Source organism: Hyaena hyaena, unplaced genomic scaffold (assembly GCF_003009895.1).
Source record: "Hyaena hyaena isolate Hyena2069 unplaced genomic scaffold, ASM300989v1 scaffold_347, whole genome shotgun sequence".
In the NCBI taxonomy this organism is placed as follows: Eukaryota; Metazoa; Chordata; class Mammalia; order Carnivora; family Hyaenidae; genus Hyaena; species Hyaena hyaena.
The window spans coordinates 1,415,485-1,437,832 of record NW_024080979.1 but is presented as its reverse complement, the minus strand read 5'-3'; the positions used below and the strand labels follow the sequence as shown (position 1 = coordinate 1,437,832).

At 35.0% G+C, this 22,348-nt stretch overlaps 1 protein-coding gene across 2 annotated transcripts in view; it reads left to right on the top strand.

Moving 5' to 3' along the window:
* KMT2E (lysine methyltransferase 2E (inactive)) overlaps positions 1-22,348 on the top strand; it is a 101,668-nt gene that overhangs the window by 68,984 nt on the left and 10,336 nt on the right. For both annotated transcript variants that reach the window (XM_039249799.1, XM_039249798.1), the window contains 9 exons: positions 2,799-2,837; positions 5,883-6,113; positions 6,230-6,360; positions 7,360-7,477; positions 8,405-8,514; positions 11,145-11,409; positions 12,354-12,452; positions 20,197-20,361; positions 20,835-21,143. In XM_039249799.1, coding sequence (XP_039105730.1) covers positions 2,799-2,837; positions 5,883-6,113; positions 6,230-6,360; positions 7,360-7,477; positions 8,405-8,514; positions 11,145-11,409; positions 12,354-12,452; positions 20,197-20,361; positions 20,835-21,143 — 1,467 coding nt within the window. The remainder of the gene's footprint in view (positions 1-2,798; positions 2,838-5,882; positions 6,114-6,229; positions 6,361-7,359; positions 7,478-8,404; positions 8,515-11,144; positions 11,410-12,353; positions 12,453-20,196; positions 20,362-20,834; positions 21,144-22,348) is intronic.

Sequence of the window (22,348 nt, the reverse complement as noted above, 5' to 3'; positions counted from 1 at the left end):
ATGTTTTAAAGATTGAAGTGTAATAAAAATGTTGGCATACTGATTTGAAATTATTAATGAGACTAGTCATAGAAATGCAGAAGCTAAAATAAAATAGAAAAAAAATTGCTGTTGTAGAAAAAAAATAACAGTCCTAAATTTGTAATAGCTTGTGAACAAGGTAAAGGAGCATATAATTGTGAATGATTGTTTATAGTTGTTCTTCTCTGAATCATATGTAATCATCTTAATAAACTTCCATATTTGTTGAATTTCTTATGTAGACTTTTTTTACTTAAGTTTTTTTTTTTTTTTTTTTTTTTACTTAAGTTTTATGTGATAAATTATCCCAAGGATATAATGGTACAAAACAATTTCTAAGCCACTTTTTCATTAAATTTATTATTGCTCTTGAAGATCTTTCTCTTATAAGGTAAAAAATACTTTTCACAATGACTATATTGCTATTATAGAGTGAAATTATTCCTAGATATAAGGTCAGGGTTTTTCCAAAGAAAGCATTTTCCTTGAGTAATTCTTCAAGGCATTATTTGGTTATTTAATAGGCAGCAAGTACGTTTCAGTTTCTCATTTCACCACCGTTTAAGCTTGACTGTAGCAATCTTCACAGATTAGGTCCCTCTACAGTTCTGCTACACTTCAGCTTGTATTTTATCCATTGTTACAACCAAATTCTACCTGCCCTTTCTGGGTGTTTTTTCTTTACTTTTTTTTTTTTTTAAAGTAAGCTCTGTGCCCAATATGGGGCTTGAATCCTGAGCTCAAAAGTTGTGTGCCCTAGCGACTGAGCCTGCCAGGTGTCCCACCAGGTTATCTTTGCTTATGCTGTTCTCATCACCACTTAGGATATTCTTCTCTTGTCTTTTAAACCCTTATTATACTCTCAAGTACTGCTGCTTCCTCCATGAAACTTGCTTTTCTCCTATCAAATATGATCATCTTTGTTTGCATCTTATTATGGCATGTGAACCTTTTATTATAGCACTTAACAACATTTTGTCTTGTTTCATTGTTAGGTTCCTTATTTAAGATTGTAATTTACACGGAGAGAGAGAGATTGTCTATTAAACGCCTTTTACAATTTAGGAATTCACGTATTGGTATTGACGTATTTGTTTCATCTCATGCTTTCAAATCAGGCTTTCCTGCTTATTGTTACTTGGAAATTTTATCCTTGTATATTTAAGTCATTGGTTTAACAAATCTATTTATTGAGTAAAGCATAGATTCTGTATTTTTTTCTGGCTGGAATTACTTTTGTCTATTTAAAATGAATCAGTCCTGGGTCTTGAATTGTGTCATAGTTATTTCAGAATATTGCTGTGTGTTTAAAAAGAGATTTTTCTGGGGCACCTGGGTGGCTCAGTTGGTTAAGCATCTGACTCTGGCTCAGGTCATGGTCTCATGGTTCGTGGGTTCAAGCCCCGCGTCGGGCTCTGTGCTGACAGCCAGCTCAGAGCCTGGAGCCTGCTTCAGATTCTGTATCTCCCTCTCTCTCTGACCCTCCCCTGCTAATGTTGTCTCTCTCTCAGAAATAAATAAAACATTAAAAATTTTTTTAAAAAGATTTTTCTATACTGTTAGTTAAAAATTGACAAGGAATGGGAAAAAAAATCCAGGAAATGGATATAAAAGATCTAGTTTGCCCATACTTAGGTCTTACTCACTGTTAAGGTTTTATTATTTGAGGAGTAACATGTAATAAAAAATATATATAACAAAAGGATATATACAGTTTTGCCTTTTTTTTCCCCCAGCCTATTGCTGCTTTGGCTAATTGTTAAAAATTTGAAAGGAATTTACAACAGATGTTCTGGATAGAGGACAGTTTTTATTTTGTTTTATTATTTTTTTTAATGTTTATTTTTGAGAGAGCACGAGCAGGAGAGGGGCAGAGAGGGAGAGGGAGACACAGAATCCAAAGCAGATTCCAGGCTCTAAGCTGTCAGCGCAGAGCCTGATGCAGGGCTTGAACCCACGCACCATGAAATCATGACCTGAGCTGAAGTTGGACACTTAACCAACTGAGCTACCCAGGCACCCCAGATTTTTTTTTTTTTTTAAGTAATCTCTATACCCAGTGCTCATCCCCACAAGTGCCCTCCTCCATGCCCATCAACCCCCTTCCCTCTCCCCCACACCCATCAGTTCTCAGTTTCAGTAAAGGTTTTTATTGAGGTCTCACAGTAACAAAAAAAACTTGGCAAATATAGCCAGAACGAGGTGAATGTTTAAGTAAAGTCACCTAATAGCATACTATTCTATTATTAAAAATAGAATGCAGACTTTGTATACCTGAAACTAAAGTAACAATGCACGTCAACTATACTCAAATTAAAAAACAACAACAACAAATTACAATGCAGGCTATATAAGAACAAGAGAATATGTATATGATACTGCTAGGGAAAATCTCAAATTTTGTGTGCTTAGTTATTACAATCATGGGAAAATACTTGATTAAAATTGGAAGGGTATTAACAATATTACAGTAATTTTATTTAAGTCATGAGAAAGTTTTCGGAGTGATAAAGTTATTACTTTAATTCTCGTAATCAACTAGTAAGTGATATTTGAGTACGTAGTAGCATTTGAGTAATAAGTACTGTGGTAAACAGAGTTGTATTTATTCAATAAGTATTTAGTGACAGCTCACTAATCTGCCAGGTCCCAAAGTGTATTTAACATTGGGAAACCAACTGGACAATAAACTATTTAAAAAAAAAAAAAACCTTTACCGAACTGATTGATTATATCCAATTTAAAAAAAACTAACTCAGAATTTCATGTTATTTCAGGCCTTTCGTGAAGGATCTCGGAAGTCATCAAGAGTTAAGGTAAATAGGGGCACCTGGGTGGCTCAGTCAGTTAAGCATCTGAGTTTTGATTTTGGCTCAGGTCATGATCTCACAGTCTTGAGATTGAGCCCTGCATGGAGCTCTGTGCTGAGCATGCAGCCTACTTGGGATTCTTTCTCCCTCTGTCTCTCTGTACCTCCCCTGCTCTCGTTCTCTTTCTCTCAAAATAAATAACCATTAAAAAAATTTTTTTAAAGAGTTAAGGTAAATACATTAAATTTGGGTCCTTGTTCCAACTATCAGTTTTTTAGGAGTTTCTAAGTGGTTGCTTGTCCAAAACCTTTACTGTGTGTTCTCTTCATTGTGTATCATCTCATTACTTATTATCTTTCCAGAAGTGACACCAGAGAGAATCCTAATTGGATTACTATACCTCTCTTGGAGTTTATTAACACTTAAATCATTAAGCAAAAGGAGGTGGTATAAGTAATTTCTATTATCAAAATTTTGGATAATCTGAATTTCAGTTGATTTTTGCATTCCATGTCTCCATACCACTTTGTATACTGGATATAGGAATGTAAAAATCACATTTAGAATTTGGAAATTGGCGTTTTTACATAGTTGGGATTCTAGCGATTTAGTCAAGTCAGTTGTAATAAAATACTATAAAATCACCATAGGGGAACACAAAATAGTCACTTGTACTTCGAATTAATTAGCATACATCCTCAATTTTGTAGATGCCCAGATGTTGAGAGAGGCAAGGCTCATTAGCTCTGCCTCCTGCTATAAGATAGGTGGTGTTGGGTCACAGAGGTCAGCTATATAGTGTTACTACAGCTTTCTGGCCTGTGTGGTTAAAGGATAATGGGTTTCTTACATTGTAGATACTAAAATAATGGGAGCATGTTACAATGTATCTTTTGTGACCAGAGTATAAAGCATTACAATTATTATTTCACATTCTTGGAAAACAAATCATTAAACAGCTGTTCAGTGATGATTACTGCACGTTTATAGTTCTTTCTCAAGAATGTTAAATACGTGGTGTCACTCAACACACTTCAAGCCCCACGTTTCATAAAATGTTCTTTATATGTTAAAGTTGGGGATTATGTATTTACTATATATTATACTTGTGTTTATGGGACATTTCTCTGAGACAGCATACAATTTGAAAAAGGTTTTGGATTAACCTAGTGGAAGCTATTAATACTCCAACAGTTTTCCTTTCTTCCTGATTTATCCAATCATCCCAGTAGCAAGTTTAATGAAGAAGGAGCATCTTGGGGCACCTGGGTGGCTTAGTCGGTTAAGCGTCCGACTTTTGCTTAGGTCATGATCTCACGGTTCGTGGGTTCGAGCCCCGCGTCGGGCTCTGTGCTGACTGCCAGCTCAGAACCTGGAGCCTGTTTCAGAGTCTGTGACTCCCTCTCTCTCTGACCCTCCCCTGCTCACTCTGTCTGTCTGTCTGTCTCTCTCTCTCTCTCCTAGAAATAAATAAAAAACATTAAAAAAAAAAAAAAGGAGCATCTTTTACTTACATGAAATACTTTCATTTATTTTGTAAAGAAATGACTAAGGAAGTAAAATTTTTAAAATGCCTATGCATCTTTAAAGATATCTTTTCCTTTACTAAAAGATACCTCATTAAGCTTCTAACAGTGTCAGTTAGTAATTCAGTGGTATTTATAGGTTCAAGAGATATGGAAGAACTGTCAAATATATACCAGGTCAGTAGAGGGCTTGGGTGGGGGAGGACAAAAAAGAAAGAAAAGTTTTTAAACTTAATGGATTTCTTTAATAAAGCTGAGGAAAGCCTTAATATGTATTTCATATTTGTATAAAAATCTATTATCAGGTTGTCATTATAATGTAGAACATATAAGTATAGAAAATACCAGTTAGTAAAAATAAACCTCTTAGCAAGTAGTTGAACAACTTACTACAGTTCATTTCATTGTAGAAAAGAATGAAATTCTTTTTGTATTAAAAATTACTTACATGATAGGTGGACAGATGGTAAATTTTAGCATTACTATATATGTATACATGTCTAACATGATATGTAAGGATCTTTATGAATTCTAAATGTGATTTTCAAATTTTAGGTAAGTTATACATATAGCAACCAAGGTGCTCAGTGTTGTAGAAAGAAACTGATGAATAGCATTTACAACAAACTGAAATGTCATGTGTTAAAACCAATTATAAATCTGAATTATGCATATGTTTTTGTTATCTGCCTTAATTGATTTTTATCCTCAGATTGCAAATAGGAACTGTGGGAGTCCACATTTTAAATACATTTTTAAAATGTGTGGTCCTTGTGCTTATCTGTAAATTGCATTCCAGCAAGACAAGAGTTCCCTTTTTGTTCTATAACAGATTGAGAGAGGCTGTAACTTTTTGTACTTGGCAATTAGCATTCTTATCTTACAGGTTTTTAATAGGAGGTATAGATAAAGAGGAAGCACTTAAGTTTAAAAGTCCTTGCTGTCATTATGACCCTTGAATTTAGGCTATGGACCATTTTGGGTCATTTCACATCCTATGAGACATTTGTTCTCGTATCATATTTATCATGTGGACAACTAATTATAGATGTTGGAATTATACTAAATTAAGATGTCAAAGTGTGTTTTTAAGTAAAAGATGTTAAAATTGTATTCTATCAGAATTGTGAATATAAAGTAGATACTGGCAGTCTCTAAAAAAAAATTCATATGCTCTCTTTTTTTAAGTATTAGTTGACAATCACTCCAAAGTTTTGGGTATTTGCAGTTTTGGCAGTGGCCTCTGTTTGGTTACAATGGTGTCAGTGAAGGTTGAATTTATGCTCTTCAACATAACTTGGCCTCTTTAGTTTTCTACTCCTTATTTATCTGGCATACAGTATAAAAAAGTAGTAGGCTGCTCATTTATGGTCTTTTTTTCCCCCAGGACCAACTTAGAAAGCCTAACATTATTTCTGCTTTATATTATGTTCTTTTATATAGATTACTATTGGTGTTTGTGTGTGTGTGTGTGTGTGTATACTTAGAAGTCCAGATATTAATGCTTAGTTTGCTATGATTTTAGGGTTCAGCTCCAGAGATTGATCCTTCATCTGATGCTTCAAATTTTGGATGGGAGACAAAAATCAAAGCGTGGATGGATCGATACGAAGAGGCAAATAGTAACCAATATAGTGAAGGTGTTCAGAGAGAGGCACAAAGAATAGCTCTGAGATTAGGCAATGGAAATGACAAAAAAGAGATAAATAAATCAGATTTGAATACCAACAATTTGCTCTTCAAACCTCCTGTAGAGGTAAATATATCATTTGCCAAAAAATTATGAACAAAAACCTTTTTCTAATGTATATCTTAAGTAGTTAGACTGAAAGCAGTCAGGTTTAACTAATCTGAACATTTCTCTGATTTTAGAGCCATATACAAAAAAATAAGAAAATTCTGAAGTCCGCAAAAGATTTGCCTCCTGATGCACTTATTATTGAGTACAGAGGGAAGTTTATGCTAAGAGAACAGTTTGAAGCAAATGGATATTTCTTTAAGAGGTATATATTCATTTGTTTTACCAGTTATCTGTTATTAAGTATTGATTTTTTGGTTATTTTACCAAGATGCTGTGTGTTCATAATCCTTTTGTTTTTCTAAGTTATTTTAATACATTTAAAACTGGTGCAGTTGAACAGTGACTAATAACTTTTGAACTATAGTAAAATATGACAAAAAGCAGATGTATTCCTCAGTCTCTTAACCATCTCTGTCTTGCTGACACTCCTGCAACAGTCTGCTTCAAAGATAAACTGCAGCAGTATAGGTGGACATTAATTTAAAACTCTGATTACCTAAGATTATAAAGAGTGAAGCCCTTTTGCATCCAGGACCTTACTCAGTTCCTTGTAACATAATTGCTATAACCTGAAAAGACCATTGGTGATCATAGGCAAAACCCCTTCCTCTTTATCACAGGATGTTAGAGTTGGTCTTAAATTATTGGCACCACTTTAAACTCCCACTTTCTTGGTACTAGAATGGCTCTGGAGCCCTCTTCTGTAGTTTGTGATTTTTCGGGGGCATTTGATATGACTTGCTTCCTGGAGGTCTGGAAATATGTTTGTATCTTTAGGGAGATAACAGTCTATATGGTTATTAAAAGTATTTGTTGTTTATAACTTCATTTTTTAAGATTTGAAAGATATACAAGAATCCTGTCTTTTACATAGCAAATTTGATCTGAAACAGTGCTATAAATCAAAACTTAAATGCAGTAGGAGATGAGGATTTTAAAGGTGTCCAATTATGAATCCTCCTGTAAAGCCAGTAGTCACTCCCTTTTTATCTTGTAAATTTGAATATCTATCTTCCAATTAATACCTTTAATGTAGGTAAGGTTACTGGAACAGGTAAAAATCTCATTAGCATGAACTAGCCTTTAACGAATGGGTTCTGGTATTAGACTGCCTATATTCAAGTCTTGGCTTCACTATTTACTTTGAATCTTTTAGTGGTTTCTTATGTTAATAATTTATAATGTATTTCTTTCTTTGTAGACCATATCCTTTTGTTTTATTTTATTCTAAATTTCACGGGCTAGAAATGTGTGTTGATGCAAGGACTTTTGGGAATGAGGCTCGGTTCATCAGGCGTTCTTGTACACCCAATGCTGAGGTAAGCTTATAGAAATCTTTTCAGGTGGGGGATGCATGGAATTGAGTATTAAACACAAGTCCGGTAGCCTGAAACACTTTCTATCCATTGATGCAGTTTATATTCCTCAATGTATTTTCACTGCAAAAAATTAGGTGGTAATGGGCTGTGAGGTCTTAAAAATTGCTCTGCACATTGAAAAACTTGTGATGTTCTTTGTAAGAAGAAATATTAGGTTTCTGTTTATTTCTGAAGCTCTTCTAATGGGTCAAATATATGATCTGATTGGATCAAGGCAGATAACAAAACTGAAAGCTAAAGTAGATTTTATATATGCTACTATAAAATTTTTTAAAAAACTTTTAATTGGAGTGTAAAGTTAATATTTTTTTTAACATGTCAAAATAAACATTTTCATTTATAGCTATGTTACAACTGAGTATAGGTTTTGAAGCCAGACTTATCAGATTCATGTCTTCTCTTTGACTTACTTTGTACCTTGTGTGTGATCTGTAAAAAGTGGTTATGAGGACTCCTGGAGTTAATACATATGAAGTACGTAGAACAGTGTCTGTCACAGAAAAGTGGGGTGTATTTTTTGAAATAAAATCATTTTATTTCATCAAATTGAAGGTGCCATCACTTAAAAAACTCTGAATTTCAGAGATAATCAAAGGTGAAAAAATGGACATTGTAGAATTGATGAAGTGTAGTATTTGCCTTTAATTTTTTTGATATGCTTTTGAATGCTACATGGTGGGCTGTAGAGTTTGCATCACTATGCTTCCTTCCAGTTGATAACCACCGATTTAGTTACAAGTCTTAAATTGCATATTTTCCATGTTGTACTTATGAATTACTTTGAAATTTTTCAAAATTGCAGGATGAGACGCTTCTAAAAGTAGAAAAAAATTATAAAAAATTTTAAACCATTCTTTTAACTCACAGGTGAGGCATGAAATTGAAGATGGAACCATCCATCTTTACATTTATTCTATACAGACTATTCCAAAAGGAACTGAAATTACTATTGCCTTTGATTTTGACTATGGGAATTGGTAAGTTCCAGTCTGTGAATACGTTAATCTGTTTTTCAGTAGTTCCGTAATGTCCTCTTAAAAATTTAGGTATTTGCATTACTCTCATAACTTTTTATTTGTATTTATCATGAGGCAATTAAATGTACTTGAAATAAATATTTTGGTATCAACTTCACTAAGTATTTTTGCTTGGTTCTTTTCCAAGTTATTATTGTAATGTAAATGCTCCATAGTCCTAATTCAGCCATACAACACTGACCTTGTTTACGTGAGAATTTTCTCTTTCTGGTATTTTAGGGGGTAAAGTTTTAGTCATAGAACTAATTTGGCTGATCATTGTGAATGGATAATTAAAAGTTTGCCCTTCAGAACAAAAGAAATTTGGGGCACATGGGTGACTCCAATGGTTAAGCATCCAAGTCTTGATTTGGGCTCAGGTCACAATCTCATGGTTCTGTTTGTGAGAGAGAGCCCCGCGTTGGGCTCTGGGCTGACAGTGCTGAGCCTGCTTGGGATCCTCTTCCTTTCTTTCTGTCCCTTCTCTCTCTCAAAACAAACTTTAAAAAAAGAAAAACAAAGAAATTGTGCCAAGTTTTCTTTGCAGTGAGAGCATTTGTTGGAGTACTATATGGAAATTCTGAGAACTGTTGTTCTGAAACACTAGGGAAGAATGTTAAAGTTAATTCTGACTATAAAAATTTACATTTAAATTTTATGTAAAACATCTGTATTATTTTACATTCATCTTTTTTCGTTCATTACTTTGAGATTCAATTTGGTTGTTAGGGTAGCTCTAGTTCATTTATTTTCACTGTTGATGGCATTTATCCATTCCACTATTGGTGGACCTTTAGATTTGCCAAAAATTCTCCTATGGGTTTTTGAACACATCATTGTGGGTACATGTTTTCTCTCTGGCAGGGGACTAGGGGTGTATTTGCTGGGTTGTAGAGTGTGGATGGCCTCAGTTTTTGGCAGGCGTGGGTTGCTGACCAGTTTCTATTCTCGCAGCTTTACTTCCTTGCTCCACTTCGTTAAGACTTTAAAAATTGATGGTAATACATGTGAAATGGTATCTTTTGATGGTAATACATGTGAAATGGTATCTTTTTATATTTTTAATTACCATTTTCTTTATTTTATGAACCAAGGATCTTTTTATATATTAATTTGTCATTTGGGTTTTCTGTCTTATATATTGCTTAATCATCTTCCACTTTCCTACTGGGCAGTCTTTTTCTTACCGATTTTTGGAGGGAGGGGGGATAGTTCTTTTTGTATCTTGTAGTGTATTCGGTTATAAGCATTTTAGTCATTTCCTCCTATTCTGTATTTTATTTTTAAAATTTTCTATAGTAACCTATTTAAATGCCTAAGTTTTAAATCTCCATATTTTTAATGGAGATTTAATTAAGATCTAGTCCCTCACCTCTTTATGTTTTCTGTCCTTGAAATTCTTCTTCCTGCCCTGGGCATATCTACTTCATTGTTGGGAGTCAGATTTATTATAACTTCAGCATTTCCTTGTTAGCCCTTTCTCCCCCAAGAAGGTGGAAAGTTTAGCATAACGGCTCTTTGCTTATTGCTTTGAAAGACTGTATCCCATAAGTGGTTAAGAATATAAGGTTTTTGTAATCTGGTTTCAAATCCTAGCTTGGTTTCTTCATCCCTTTGTGCTTTGTGACAGCAGAAGTAATAATGAGAATAATAATACTCACCTAATAGGAATGTTTTGAAAATTCATTGAGTTTAAGATATCTAAAGTGTTTAGGGGTGCCTGAGTGGCTCAATTGGTTGAGTGTCTGTCTGACTGTTGATTTCAGCTCAGGTCTTGATCTCAGGGTCATGAGATTGAGCCCCAGGTTTGGCTCTGCTTCAGATATTCCCTTCCCCTCCCCTCTTTCTCCACCTTCCCCCCACCATATCCTGCTCCCCCTCTGCCCCTTCCCACTTGAGTTCCTATGTGCACACGCACTCACTCTCAAAAAAAAAAAAAAAAGGTATGTAAAGTGTTTAAAACAATTCCTGGCACAAAAATAAGTGCTTAATAAACATTAGCTATTGGCCATCATTATTTGCAGTTCTATTATCATGAAATCAAAACATCTACAAAGTTTCAACCTAGTTTCTAATAATCCCTGATTTGGGGAGGTGAGGGACTAGATCCTAAATTTTTGAGTTCTATCTGATTCACAGATTTAGCCAGTTTGACTTGTACTAGTTTTGAAAGTGAGCAAGTAGGAGTTACTAGAAACTTAGGGAAGTAAGTTATTTTTATTGTGAACAAACACTAAACTAATTAAAACATATAAAATGGGAGGGTTCTACTGTTTAAGTCAGATTTTGGTATGTTAGAAAGAAACTGAATGTTGGTTGGTGGTAGAGATGGAAAGCAGAGTTAAGAAATACTGAAGAGATGAAGAGTGTGAGCTTTTTCCCAGGCCCAGTCTCTGGTCAGAAATCAACTTCTAATGATTACTTTTGGAAATAAAATTTCTTTTGTGATAGTCACCATAGTAATGCAAATTAGTGAAAAGTAGGATTGCTCATAAGTAGTAGTATAGAATTTACAGAGTTGCAGCTTAAAATGGATTAGAAGATTTTAAAGTTTGTGTCCTGAATAAATATTTAACTGGTTATCTTTCCAGTAAGTACAAGGTGGACTGCGCATGCCTCAAAGAAAATCCAGAATGCCCCGTTATAAAACGTAGTTCTGAATCCACGGAAAACATCAATAGCGGTTATGAGACCAGAAGGAAAAAGGGAAAAAAAGAAAAGGATATTTCAAAAGAAAAAGATACACAAAATCAGAATATTACTTTGGATTGTGAAGGAACAACCAACAAAATGAAGAGCCCAGAAACTAAACAGAGAAAGCTTTCTCCCCTGAGACTGTCAGTATCAAATAATCAGGTACTGAACTATGCTCTTCTGATTGTCAGCAGAAGTCAACAAAAGAAAATAATTTGTCATATTTTAACTTTTTTGCTTTATGTAAAATGGTTTTAAAATTTTAAGTTAAATCTACTGTTATTTAATGAAGTACTTACAAACATAAAACACAGGTTCTACCAGAATTTGTGCATTGTTTGTTAAGCTTATTAACTCAGCCAGCACATCCTTGCAGAACTGAATGCAAGATATTTCTATAACTGGGTAATTAAAAAACTTCTTCCAGATGGTATTGTCCTTATGTTAATAATAAAATTCTTATTTAAAGTCTTAATTTCTTTTTTTTAAATATTTGGGGCATAATTCTATAAGGATGAGAGAGATTTTTCAGAGAAAATTGTCTTAACATGGAAGAAAATTTGGAGGAATGAGTTTGGCCTGTATGTCTGCTCTGCTAGGGAACAGTTTATCTGCCCTCTACACAAATGGAAGTTAGGAGGGACCATTTAAATATGAAAATTAAGTATGGTTTTACTCATCTCCAGTACCCCATCTTCCATAATCTAATAACAGTTTAATTAATAATTTCCCTTAAGTTTTAAATTGAAAAAACATTTATTGGGCACTCGGTGTTTGTAGGCACTGGGTTTTATGAAGTAATTTTATATGTTCATGTTTTGAGAAGACTATAAACAAACAGAAGGCTGTGCTACCGTATTTGACCTTGTTGGCTGTATTGATAACAGTGACTAAAACTTTAAACAGCAAAATTATTTGATTGCATAGTTTTGAAAATGTTCTTGAATTAAAACCAGTTTTAAAGTTCTGAAATGCATTTAAGTAGCCTTGTAATTTTCCTACGTTGAATTTGTTAGCTGTGGTTGAAAGGCATTTATAATAGTTTAGTGTCCCTAGTTTGTAGATGGAATAGTAGTATCTATAAAGCAGTCATTTCCATCTTTCAGGAACCAGATTTTATTGATGATATAGAAGAAAAAACTCCCATTAGCAATGAAGTAGAAATGGAATCAGAGGAGCAGATTGCAGAAAGGAAAAGGAAGATGGTAAGTTGGGAAGCTAGTAGCTGCTTCATGCTGTCACTTGGACTTATGACAGCTGCTCTTCCCATAGTCCTTGTCGCTGCCTTTAGGAGGGCTTTTACGATGTTTTTTGTTTCCAGTTAGCAAGCACAATGTGCCCCTGAGCATTTCTGATGGCTTTGTTATTACCATTCAAGTAACTTGCACTAATCTTTTATATATTTAATGTGTTCATTAGACATTTTAGAATGTATGATATTTAAGAAATTTTTAAAATTTTTGAAGCTGAGAACTATCAATAAATTTTAACACCAGAATCACTGTTCAAAATGTCTTTCATTAGCTAAATGTACGTTTCACTTCATAATTTTTAATGTAAAGCAAAAATGGAATTTTAAAGCTTATAATAGCACCAAATAAAAGGCTTATGCAAAAATCCCCCACTGTTTGGTAGCTACTATTTCTGTCTCTCATACTGTGGTATCATAAGGTTTTCATTAAAATGTGTTTTTTTAAAATTTTCATTAAAATACGTTTAGTATTTTCTGTTCCTTGTTCCACTTTTTATACATATATTTGCAAATAAATAATACAAGATCTTTTTGTAGATGTCCATGGCAATTTGGCAATGGATAGAATATTTAGGCAAGTTAAGACAGTTCTGGTGTACAGTTTGCCCAAAGATTTGAAGATGATTTTACACACCAACTCTGATTTTAGTGTTGGTTTTCCCCACTCCTTTTTCTTTTGTTTCATGTCTGTGCTTTTCATGCTGAATTCCATGGAATTTCAGGTGTCATGTACTTAGGGAGGGGTAGGATCTTTGGAATTTGGTCATTGTAGGCCTACTTAATTTAAGTTTGTTTTATTGCCTGGATAATCCTTCCTCTAACATGGGTTTATTGTTGATGTTCAAAATTGTGAAAGCAATGCCTAACTTCTGCAGCCTCCAGGTTTCAGAAACACTGCTTGAGGGGACAGGGTGATGTTAGAGATCAGAGAGAAGAAAAACAACTATGTAGGAGAAAATACTGGATGTGGTTGGTTATAAAGAAAGGAGGGGTTTCCCCCCTGTAACTAAAGGAATTATCTTTATTAACTCTTTTTAAGATCTGGTTACATCTAAATTATTTGTACCTACCAAAATTACCAGTGGCCCTTCCTTGAGATTTTTCAGTATTGGCCTGTTCATCCCACAGTTGCCACAGCAGTGTATTTGCACTAATCTGCAAAGCCAGTTTGGAGTTTCACTGGTTTTTGGATGAGGCTTGTGTCTGATAAGGAGGAACCTCTTTCACAAGTTAAGGGCTACAAAAAACATGAAATTTTTTTAAAAAAGGTTTTATACCCTTAAAATAATTTTACTCAGATTGCATTTTGTTTAATAGTTTTTATGACTGTGGGGCTGCCTCAAAAATGTATCTTTCTATTAATGCTGAGAAAATCTATGAACTTAGAACATTTCCATCTTCAGATCCTAGAAAATAGAAATACCCTTTTGCTGATGGAACTATGGACAAAAAGGCTTACTTCGGAATCCATCTTTGGTCCTGATTTTTACGTTAGTTTGCTATAATAATACAGGCGGATGCTTTAAATTCTGTATCCATTTTACTATATTATTTTAATATCTGCCTGTAAGGTGGCTGCTATGCAGCTGGGGATTTTTCATACAAATAAAATGTGGAAAATATCATTGTTTAGAATATGTCTGGTATATTGAAGGAATATGAAATAAATATTTAAAAATCTTTGGCTCCTTGACCTATAGCCCTCAAAATCATTGCAATGTTATTTCTGATTGTTATGTTTGCTTTGATATTTTAATTACAGAATTTTTGGATATAGTCAAATACGCAGAATGTAAAAGCACTGTTAAGATCCTTAAGCCAGTTGGCATGGTCTCCCCCAGCCCCTGCCAACATACTGGTATTTGTGAAGACCAAAATATTTGGCTTTGAAAAATTTAAATATTAGTCAGGCTTCAGTGTCTGCCTTTTTTATTGGGTAGGTGATAGTAGTAGTTGGAAAGATTAAGGTCAACTCCTAAGAAACTGATTGAAATTTTCTCCTGTGAGAGGACAGACTTTAAATCATTATGGGTATACTACTTCTCTTGTAGATTTACAAGACTGGGATACAAAAGGAGTTAGTCATACTCTCCTCCCAGATAAGTACCATGTAATTTCCAAATTCAAATATACTTGAGCCCATCCTTTTGTAGTACAGCTTGAACCATGAGAAGTTGTTGACAACAGTGTTTACCTATGCAAATAGGAAGTTTCATACATACCTGGTATTTAGCATTTTGCTCAGTCTCCACAAATTGCACTGGTGGAAATACGTATTTTGGTTGGTTGCTTGTTCTTTTTTTTTTTTTTTTCGGGATTATATAGGCTGTTTTTTGGGGTGGGGGAACAGGGAGATAGGGTTGGCTGATAGCAGATCACATAGTGTTGAATGATAAAGATTTCATGTAAGAATTTTTATTCAAATTATTATGTGGCCAGATAAAAAGCTATTCTTTTAAAAAATTTTCCTTTTCCTTCCATTATTTTTCCCCTTTAAAAAATTACCTACTTACAAAACCACACCTGTGTGTAAATGGTATAGAACTGAACAGATGACTATTGACCCTTCCTTTTTAGCTAGTCAGAGATACCTTTTTGGCAGTGGTTGGAACTTTGAAGAATCTTAAAATCAGCCCTATTAAGCTATGGCAGTTGAAATGCAAGTAGGCTGTTTATACTCACCTGATTCCCAAACCAGGGCACTGAGTGGAGTCCCGCCAGTGCACAGGAGGTGAAGTAAGGGGAGCTGAGGTAGCCATATAACCTTGTCAGAGGTAGGGAGACTATGCAGAAGGGGCTTAGATATTGGGAAGCTCATCGTATTTTGTTGAACTATCAAGTGATCAATTAAAGCTTTTGAAAGATTTAAATAAACGGGTTTGCTCCCACCCAGTGTATAATGGCATGAAAAGATCATCCTGAAATATCTACTAAGAGGTAATTGAAATCACTAGAATATTAATTACATAAAGGTGAGAATTTGTAATTTTGTTAATTGTTATAGCCCCAGCTCCTATGGAAAAAAATGCCTGGTTTTTATCAAGTACTTACATAAGCACACTAAATATTTGTGGCAGCCATTTAAGTAGAGATATAGGTAGGCCCATGAATGTGAACTAAGTGAAGCTTCATTATAGCCCAGGTAGTGCTCTGGAGGCCTTGCCAGAATGCAGGATTCTCCAATATTTCCTTACCCCTTGTACTTCACATCAGAAATTATTCCATAGAACACTAATATGTTTTGTGGAAGAAAAAAAAAAGCTCTGTGGCCAGTTGAGTTTACTAAACAATGCTTCAGATCCCCAACTTGCAGTTCATCACTATACACATGGTATGTTTAAAAATTTGAAAAATTCTGTTTGTGGAGGCATTTCATAAACTTTGACACTCCTCCAACTTGTTTGCGGTGATTCCTTTGACATCCCATGGATTTTTCCCCAATGGAACAAGCATCCTGTGGGAAACACTATTGCCAGTGCCTCTAGGAAGTAACTTGACTTAGAAGATAGCTTTAGAAAATGCAGGAGAAATTTTACTAGTAAAATATCAGCATAAAAGTCTTGCCAGGAAAGTCATCTGATGACATGTAAAATATATCACCCATCTCACTTTTCATTCCTTATAACATGATTAAGTTGATGTCGGTTACAAATTTTAATTTTCTTAGGTCCCATTTTCTCTCATCACAGAGTTTAGGAATTGTGTGTAATTAAGGACATTATGGTATCGAATGACAAAAGGGGTCCCATTTTTTATTGGGGTTCTGTTTGAACAAAATGATGATATTCAGCTTTAGCTGCTTTGTAATAAATTCAAGATTTCCAAAATTTTGTTTAAATACTTCATTACATGCTGTCATATAAGTGACGCATGCTTTATATAATGTATACACAGTTCTTATTCACTTAACAAAAACGAGTGTTATGCACTGAGTACCATTGAAAGTAGTGGGTGAAAAAGAAGGCATTGTTCTAGAGAAGCTTTCATGGAAGATGGGTGCATGGAATAAGAAACAAATATCAAAGAGGAGACAGTACTGTGCGGATAAACTGAATCATTGCGTGAAGAAATGGGGATACCCCACCAGCCATAATTACTATTTGGAATTATTTATTGGTAACCAGTAATCTTAACCATTTTTTAAAAGATTAATCTCTAACTCTTGTTCGAGAGGATAAGCAAAGGAATTCCTTTACTTTCTCTGTTTCAAGGCTATGTATGAGTAGGGTAATTTAGCCGGCCGGTCCTACTGGTTCCCTTTCCTTTAAAAGGCAAATTTTTTTAAGAACTACTTCCTACCTGTTAATAAGGAAAAAGGAAACCACGAGTCCCTAGATGTCTTCATTTTGTTTCCTTCTCAATTCTTTAACTCTTGTTACTAAGCACATTTCCCTTTAAAGCTACTGTGGGTCACCCACAGTTCATCAGCTTATTTTCACTCAGTTAAAAAGTACCAGTTATCTCTAATTGGGATGAATTGTAGCAATTTATTCAGTCTATTTTTCAGTTGAAATACTGTATAAAACTTTAAGCCGTGTTCTTTATTATGTAACCCATGAACTATATTGGACTTCACTTTTTCCCCATTTGTTGGATAGGACTCTTAGACAAGATCTCCATAGTCTCCTCCAAGCACATGAAGTTAAATGATTTCAAGTCAGATTTATGCTCCAATGTTTATATATGGAAGCACAAAATTGGAATAAAATTTTCAAAATAAACACTCAAGTAATAAAATGCTTTTAAAGAATAGTAAGCAGACTTTCTTCTGCTTACAGGAATTACAGCACTCTGTGTTTGCTGCTGCAAAACCATAAACTAAGATACAGGCCATAAAAGCAATCTGTTGTTCTCATCAGAGAGCCTTCACAGTTTCAGCTTAGCTCCCAATACTCTAGCATTAACAATGTGTCAGTTTCATTCCTGAAAGGCAACCCTATTTAACTGTAATTCTATAATTCTGGCAATTCAATAATTGCCCATCTCACAGATAATACACTGAGGTCTGCTCATGGGCTTGGAATGAGTCCTGGCTATAGTATATGCAGGTTATAGAATATGTCTTATGTGACAAATCTGAACTACATCAAGCACAAATGTTAGGGTCTGCTGAGGTTGATTAGGACTCCTAATTTCACTAACCCCCTACACAAGCTGTAATTACCCTAAGCCATGTATAAAACTGGTTATTTTTCAGTAAAACTGGTTATTTTTCAAGTAGGTCTATAAAATTGGTGCTAAGTTTTCAGTCACTAACTAGATATTGTACATACAGTAATGTGTCAAAGAATGTATGGGGTTTATTGGTGAAAATGCTGACTGACCTGTGAACATTCAGGAATTTAAAATAAAGTTAGATCAGTGTGCTAATTATTTTTTTCATGTAGAAAATCAAAGGCATGCTTACATTTCCAACATTTGTGTGTTTTAAAAATGAAGTTGGGTTAAATGTATTACGATATCTCTTTAGTGCTTCAGCTGACAGTTGTAGTAAATGGGAAAGGAGTTATGCTTTATTTTGCTTATGCAGTGTCAGTGGTGGTTAAATGGAGAGAGTAAATTAGGAGCCAGGAACCTTGGGTAAGAATTATGGCTCTGCCTTTGAATGAATCACTTAATACACATGGGCTTTGGTTTCTTCAGCAGCACAGGACTACATTTTTTTATTTTATTTTTTTACAATCTTGACTAGCTCAAAAAGAGTCATCTCTAAAGGATTTTCCTTTGACTGTCAGTCAGTTGTATTATTTACAAGGGAGTTCGATTTTTAAATGAATGAGTTTGGTCCTTATATCAATCTCTGACCCTCACTCTAACCATGTAAAACCAGTGAGTACTGGACTGTGTCAAACTTCTTTTGTCATAAATTCATATTTATCTTAAATACTGGTAATTTTTTTACACATAAAATAAGTTTGTTTCTTCTGGAAAAATGTACTTTTCTCAGATCTATTTAAAAATTTTTTAAAGAGATCAAATAACCACAATAATTTACTCCTTCTCTCTCCACACCTGCTCCCCTGTTCAACAGATGAGAAAGAGAGAGCATGACCAGTGGAGGGACAGAGAAGGGGGTGGGGACAGAGGATTGGAAGAGGGCTCTGCTCTGACAACAGTGAGCCCGATGTGGGGCATGCACCGTGAACCGTGAGATCATGACCTGAGCCAAAGTCATACTGAGCCACCCAGGTGCTCTGAAAATTGTTTTCTAATTGCTCCAGATTTCTAAATTTCAGATATTATAAAAGCGCTGATACAGAGACAAGGTTTTTATAGAGAGCCATAAATGAAAGGAGGTTGAGTAAAGTGATTGAAAGATCAGAGATACAAATTAACTAAGGAAAGAATTCAGCTTTAAAACTTGTAGTTCCAGTGAAAAGACCACTTTTGCCTCTGTTGTTTTAGTGCCAGTTACCCACCCCAGACCAAGAGTAGTAGATATTAACAAGCAATCTTACCTCCATGGACCTCATTTTTCTTACCTGTAATATAAAGAGACTGAAGATAACTTGTTTTCTAAGAGTGACTAATTAGAAACTCACTATTGTCAGAGGAGTTCAGTTGACAATTTTTGTCCCCTTACTGAGTGTAAAAAATGAAGAGAAAAATACAGGCAAGAGTATAAGCTGAAATTTTCAGTGTGTGTCTTAATGCTTAAAACTCTGGAATTAATTACTGGAACTAAAGCTCCAAAGTGGAGATGACCATGGATGCATCCTGACCTTGAGTTTCTAACCCTTCTTCCCCATGTCACTGACAGAAGAGGAAAGCCAAATGGATCTGAGACTCAGGACTTGGTTCTTTTCATCTGGAGAACCAGACAGGCAGTGAAAGTGCTTCTTCCTGTTTCTGGTTGAAAACTGAAGCGTTTGCCAGGCCCACGGGCCAGGGCTCTGGGTCTTGCTTTTAATATTTTCTCTCCAAAGAGAACTGAAGGTCAGAGGAACTCTTGCTGTTCAGTCCCTGCCTTGAACTGTTAGTGGAAAACAGGTCAGAGGGAAGAAGGATACCTTAGAAGAACTGTAATAGAGGGCAAGAAAGCTAAAGTACAAATAATAATTGACGCTTAGGGGATGCCCATCATTTTCCAAGTGCTGTTGGCAAGCTGCACAGATATCTTCTGTTTGAACTCAGTAACAATTCAGTGAAGTGTAATTATTATTCACATTTTTTAAAAGGCTCAAAAAGGTTAACTAGAGTTGTGAAGTTGCCTAGGGTCACAGAGACTGGTAGAGCTATAATTTGAACCCAGGACTTCACCCTGTATTACCCTGGTACCACAATGTCAGTTTCTATGAATGTAATCTTTTCAACATTCATTGACGTATGAACTTTTCAGCTCTTATTTGAAAGAAAGGCTAACTTCCTCTTAAAGAGATTTTCAGTTTGGTAGAGCAAGGTAGTTTTTAATGTTTTTGTTGTTATTGTTGTTTTGCTTTATCCTTATCAACAGTGATCCAATAAGTATTCATTCCCTTCCTGAAGTGTATTTGTAATGACAGGGTTTCTGGAGAGATTTTGGACTCTGAGACTCTCCAGTGAATATGCCTTCCCCCACCCCCAAGTATCATCAATAGAGGGTTTTGCTAACAACATCACAGAATTTATTTTTTATATTTTCCATGAACATTTGCAATTTTGAATTGTACTTCAGAGCAATGACATTTATTATGTCACTTGATATTTAAATTTTGTAGACAAGAGAAGAAAGGAAAATGGAAGCAATTCTGCAAGCTTTTGCCAGACTTGAAAAAAGGGAGAAAAGAAGAGAACAAGCTTTGGAAAGAATCAGCACAGCCAAAACCGAAGTTAAAGCGGAGTGTAAAGATGTGCAGGCTGTCAGTGACGCCGAAGCTACTCAGGTTTAGTTCTGTTTTCATCCTTAAGCACTTGCCCGTGAGATTGTCACACCTGGTTTAGTTGCATCTGTAAGGAATTCTTACTGTCTAATGCTGCTTTTATTTATTTTTGAGAGAGAGAGAGAGAGAGCGCGCGCGCGCGCACATGAGCAGGGGAGGGTCAGAGAGAGAGAGGGAGATACAGAATCCAAAGACAGGCTCCAGGCTCTGAGCTGTCAGCACAGAGCCTAATATAGGGTTTGAACCCACGAACCATGACATCATGACCTGAGCTGAAGTCGAATGCTTAACCGACTGAGCCATCCATGCGCCCCCTATTTGCTTTGTTTTTGAGTAAGAAAAACGTTAATTTAGTATATATCAGAATTCAGAGAAACATTTAAGAAAATTAGCTCCTGAAGTGGATTAATGCTTTTACATTTCAGCTTCTCACATAAACAATATCAAAAGTTCCACTCTGTTATATTTTGAATTAGGAACAAGCAAAAGAAGAAACTGCTAGCAAGCCCACCCCTGCCAAAGTGAATAGGACAAAACAGAGAAAAAGCTTTTCTCGTAGCAGGACTCACATTGGGCAGCAACGGCGCAGACACAGGACTGTCAGCATGTGCTCAGATATCCAGCCGTCTTCTCCTGATCTAGAAGTTACTTCACAACAAAATGATATTGAAAATACTGTACTTGCAATAGAACCAGAAACTGAAACTGCACTAGCAGAAATAATTACTGAAACCGAAGTCCCAGCACTTAATAAATGTCCTACAAAGTACCCTAAAACAAAGAAGGTATGATTCTTAATGAATGTAGGAACTATTTTCTAACAGTGTCTTATGATGTGAAACAGATTTGTATTTTTAAGACTTAATCTATAACACCTTGTTAGAGAACTGAATAAGAGGCATAGTTATTACACCTAACATTTGTTAGTTTTATTATTTATTATTATTTATTAGTTTTGTTATTTATTCATTATGAGAGAGAAAGAGACAGTACAAATAGGGGAGGGGCAGAGAGAGACAGAGAGAGAGAATCCTAAGCAGGCTCCATACTGTCAGTGCAGAGCCTGATGTGAGGCTATAACTCCTGAAACCATGAGATCATGCCCTGAGCTGAAACCAAGAGTGGGGCACTTAACCAGCTAAGCCACCTGGGCATCACCACCTGACAAAGTTTTTAAATCAAGAATGAGAATCACAGAACTATAAAAATCAGTCAATAGAAATGCTTGAATCATTGGTTTTGAAGACAGTTATAATATTCACTCTATTAATATCTTTTTGTATTGCTAATCTAATGTAGTGATTTTAAGAATTTATCAAAATTCTGGTTTTGTGTACCCTACGTACTGAGTTTACACTTCTTAGAAACAACTGTTTTACATGTTTTCCTTTATTTTTTGTATTTCTTAAAAATTTCACGGTGTAGGTAGATTACAAGAACGTGAAGGAATTATTGGTTGCCATAAGGAATGGTAGTTCTAGATCAGTTTGTTCATCTTTGAAAATCTGTCACGTTAAATGAGGCAATTATGAAAGTATTCACTGAGATAAATCAACCCAAGCTTTACAGCTCAGAAATAATAGAACATCCTTATGAAGCTCTTACCCCAGCTTGAGTGTAGTAGATTGGAGCCGAGATACCAAAGCGGTAATCCTTAAGATTCTTTGGGGTATGGTTAGATCATAAATAATTCTCTCACACACTTACAACAAAATATGTTGAGACTTAATTTATTTCGTCTTTGTTCTTACTAAATTCAGAATGGTTTATAAGTAGTGTGAAGCCAGGAGAAATATATTCAGTCAACACCTACAATGAACCCAGGAATGTACTTTCAGAAGTCAATCAAAGGGTTAGTTAGAGATAAGATCTAAACACAGTTCTAATTGTAAGTCTGTCCTCTTCCTTACAGACCCTCAGATCTTCAACAAGCAAGCCAACACTTGCCTTAATAATGAGCAGTTAAATATATGCTAATTATACTATAATT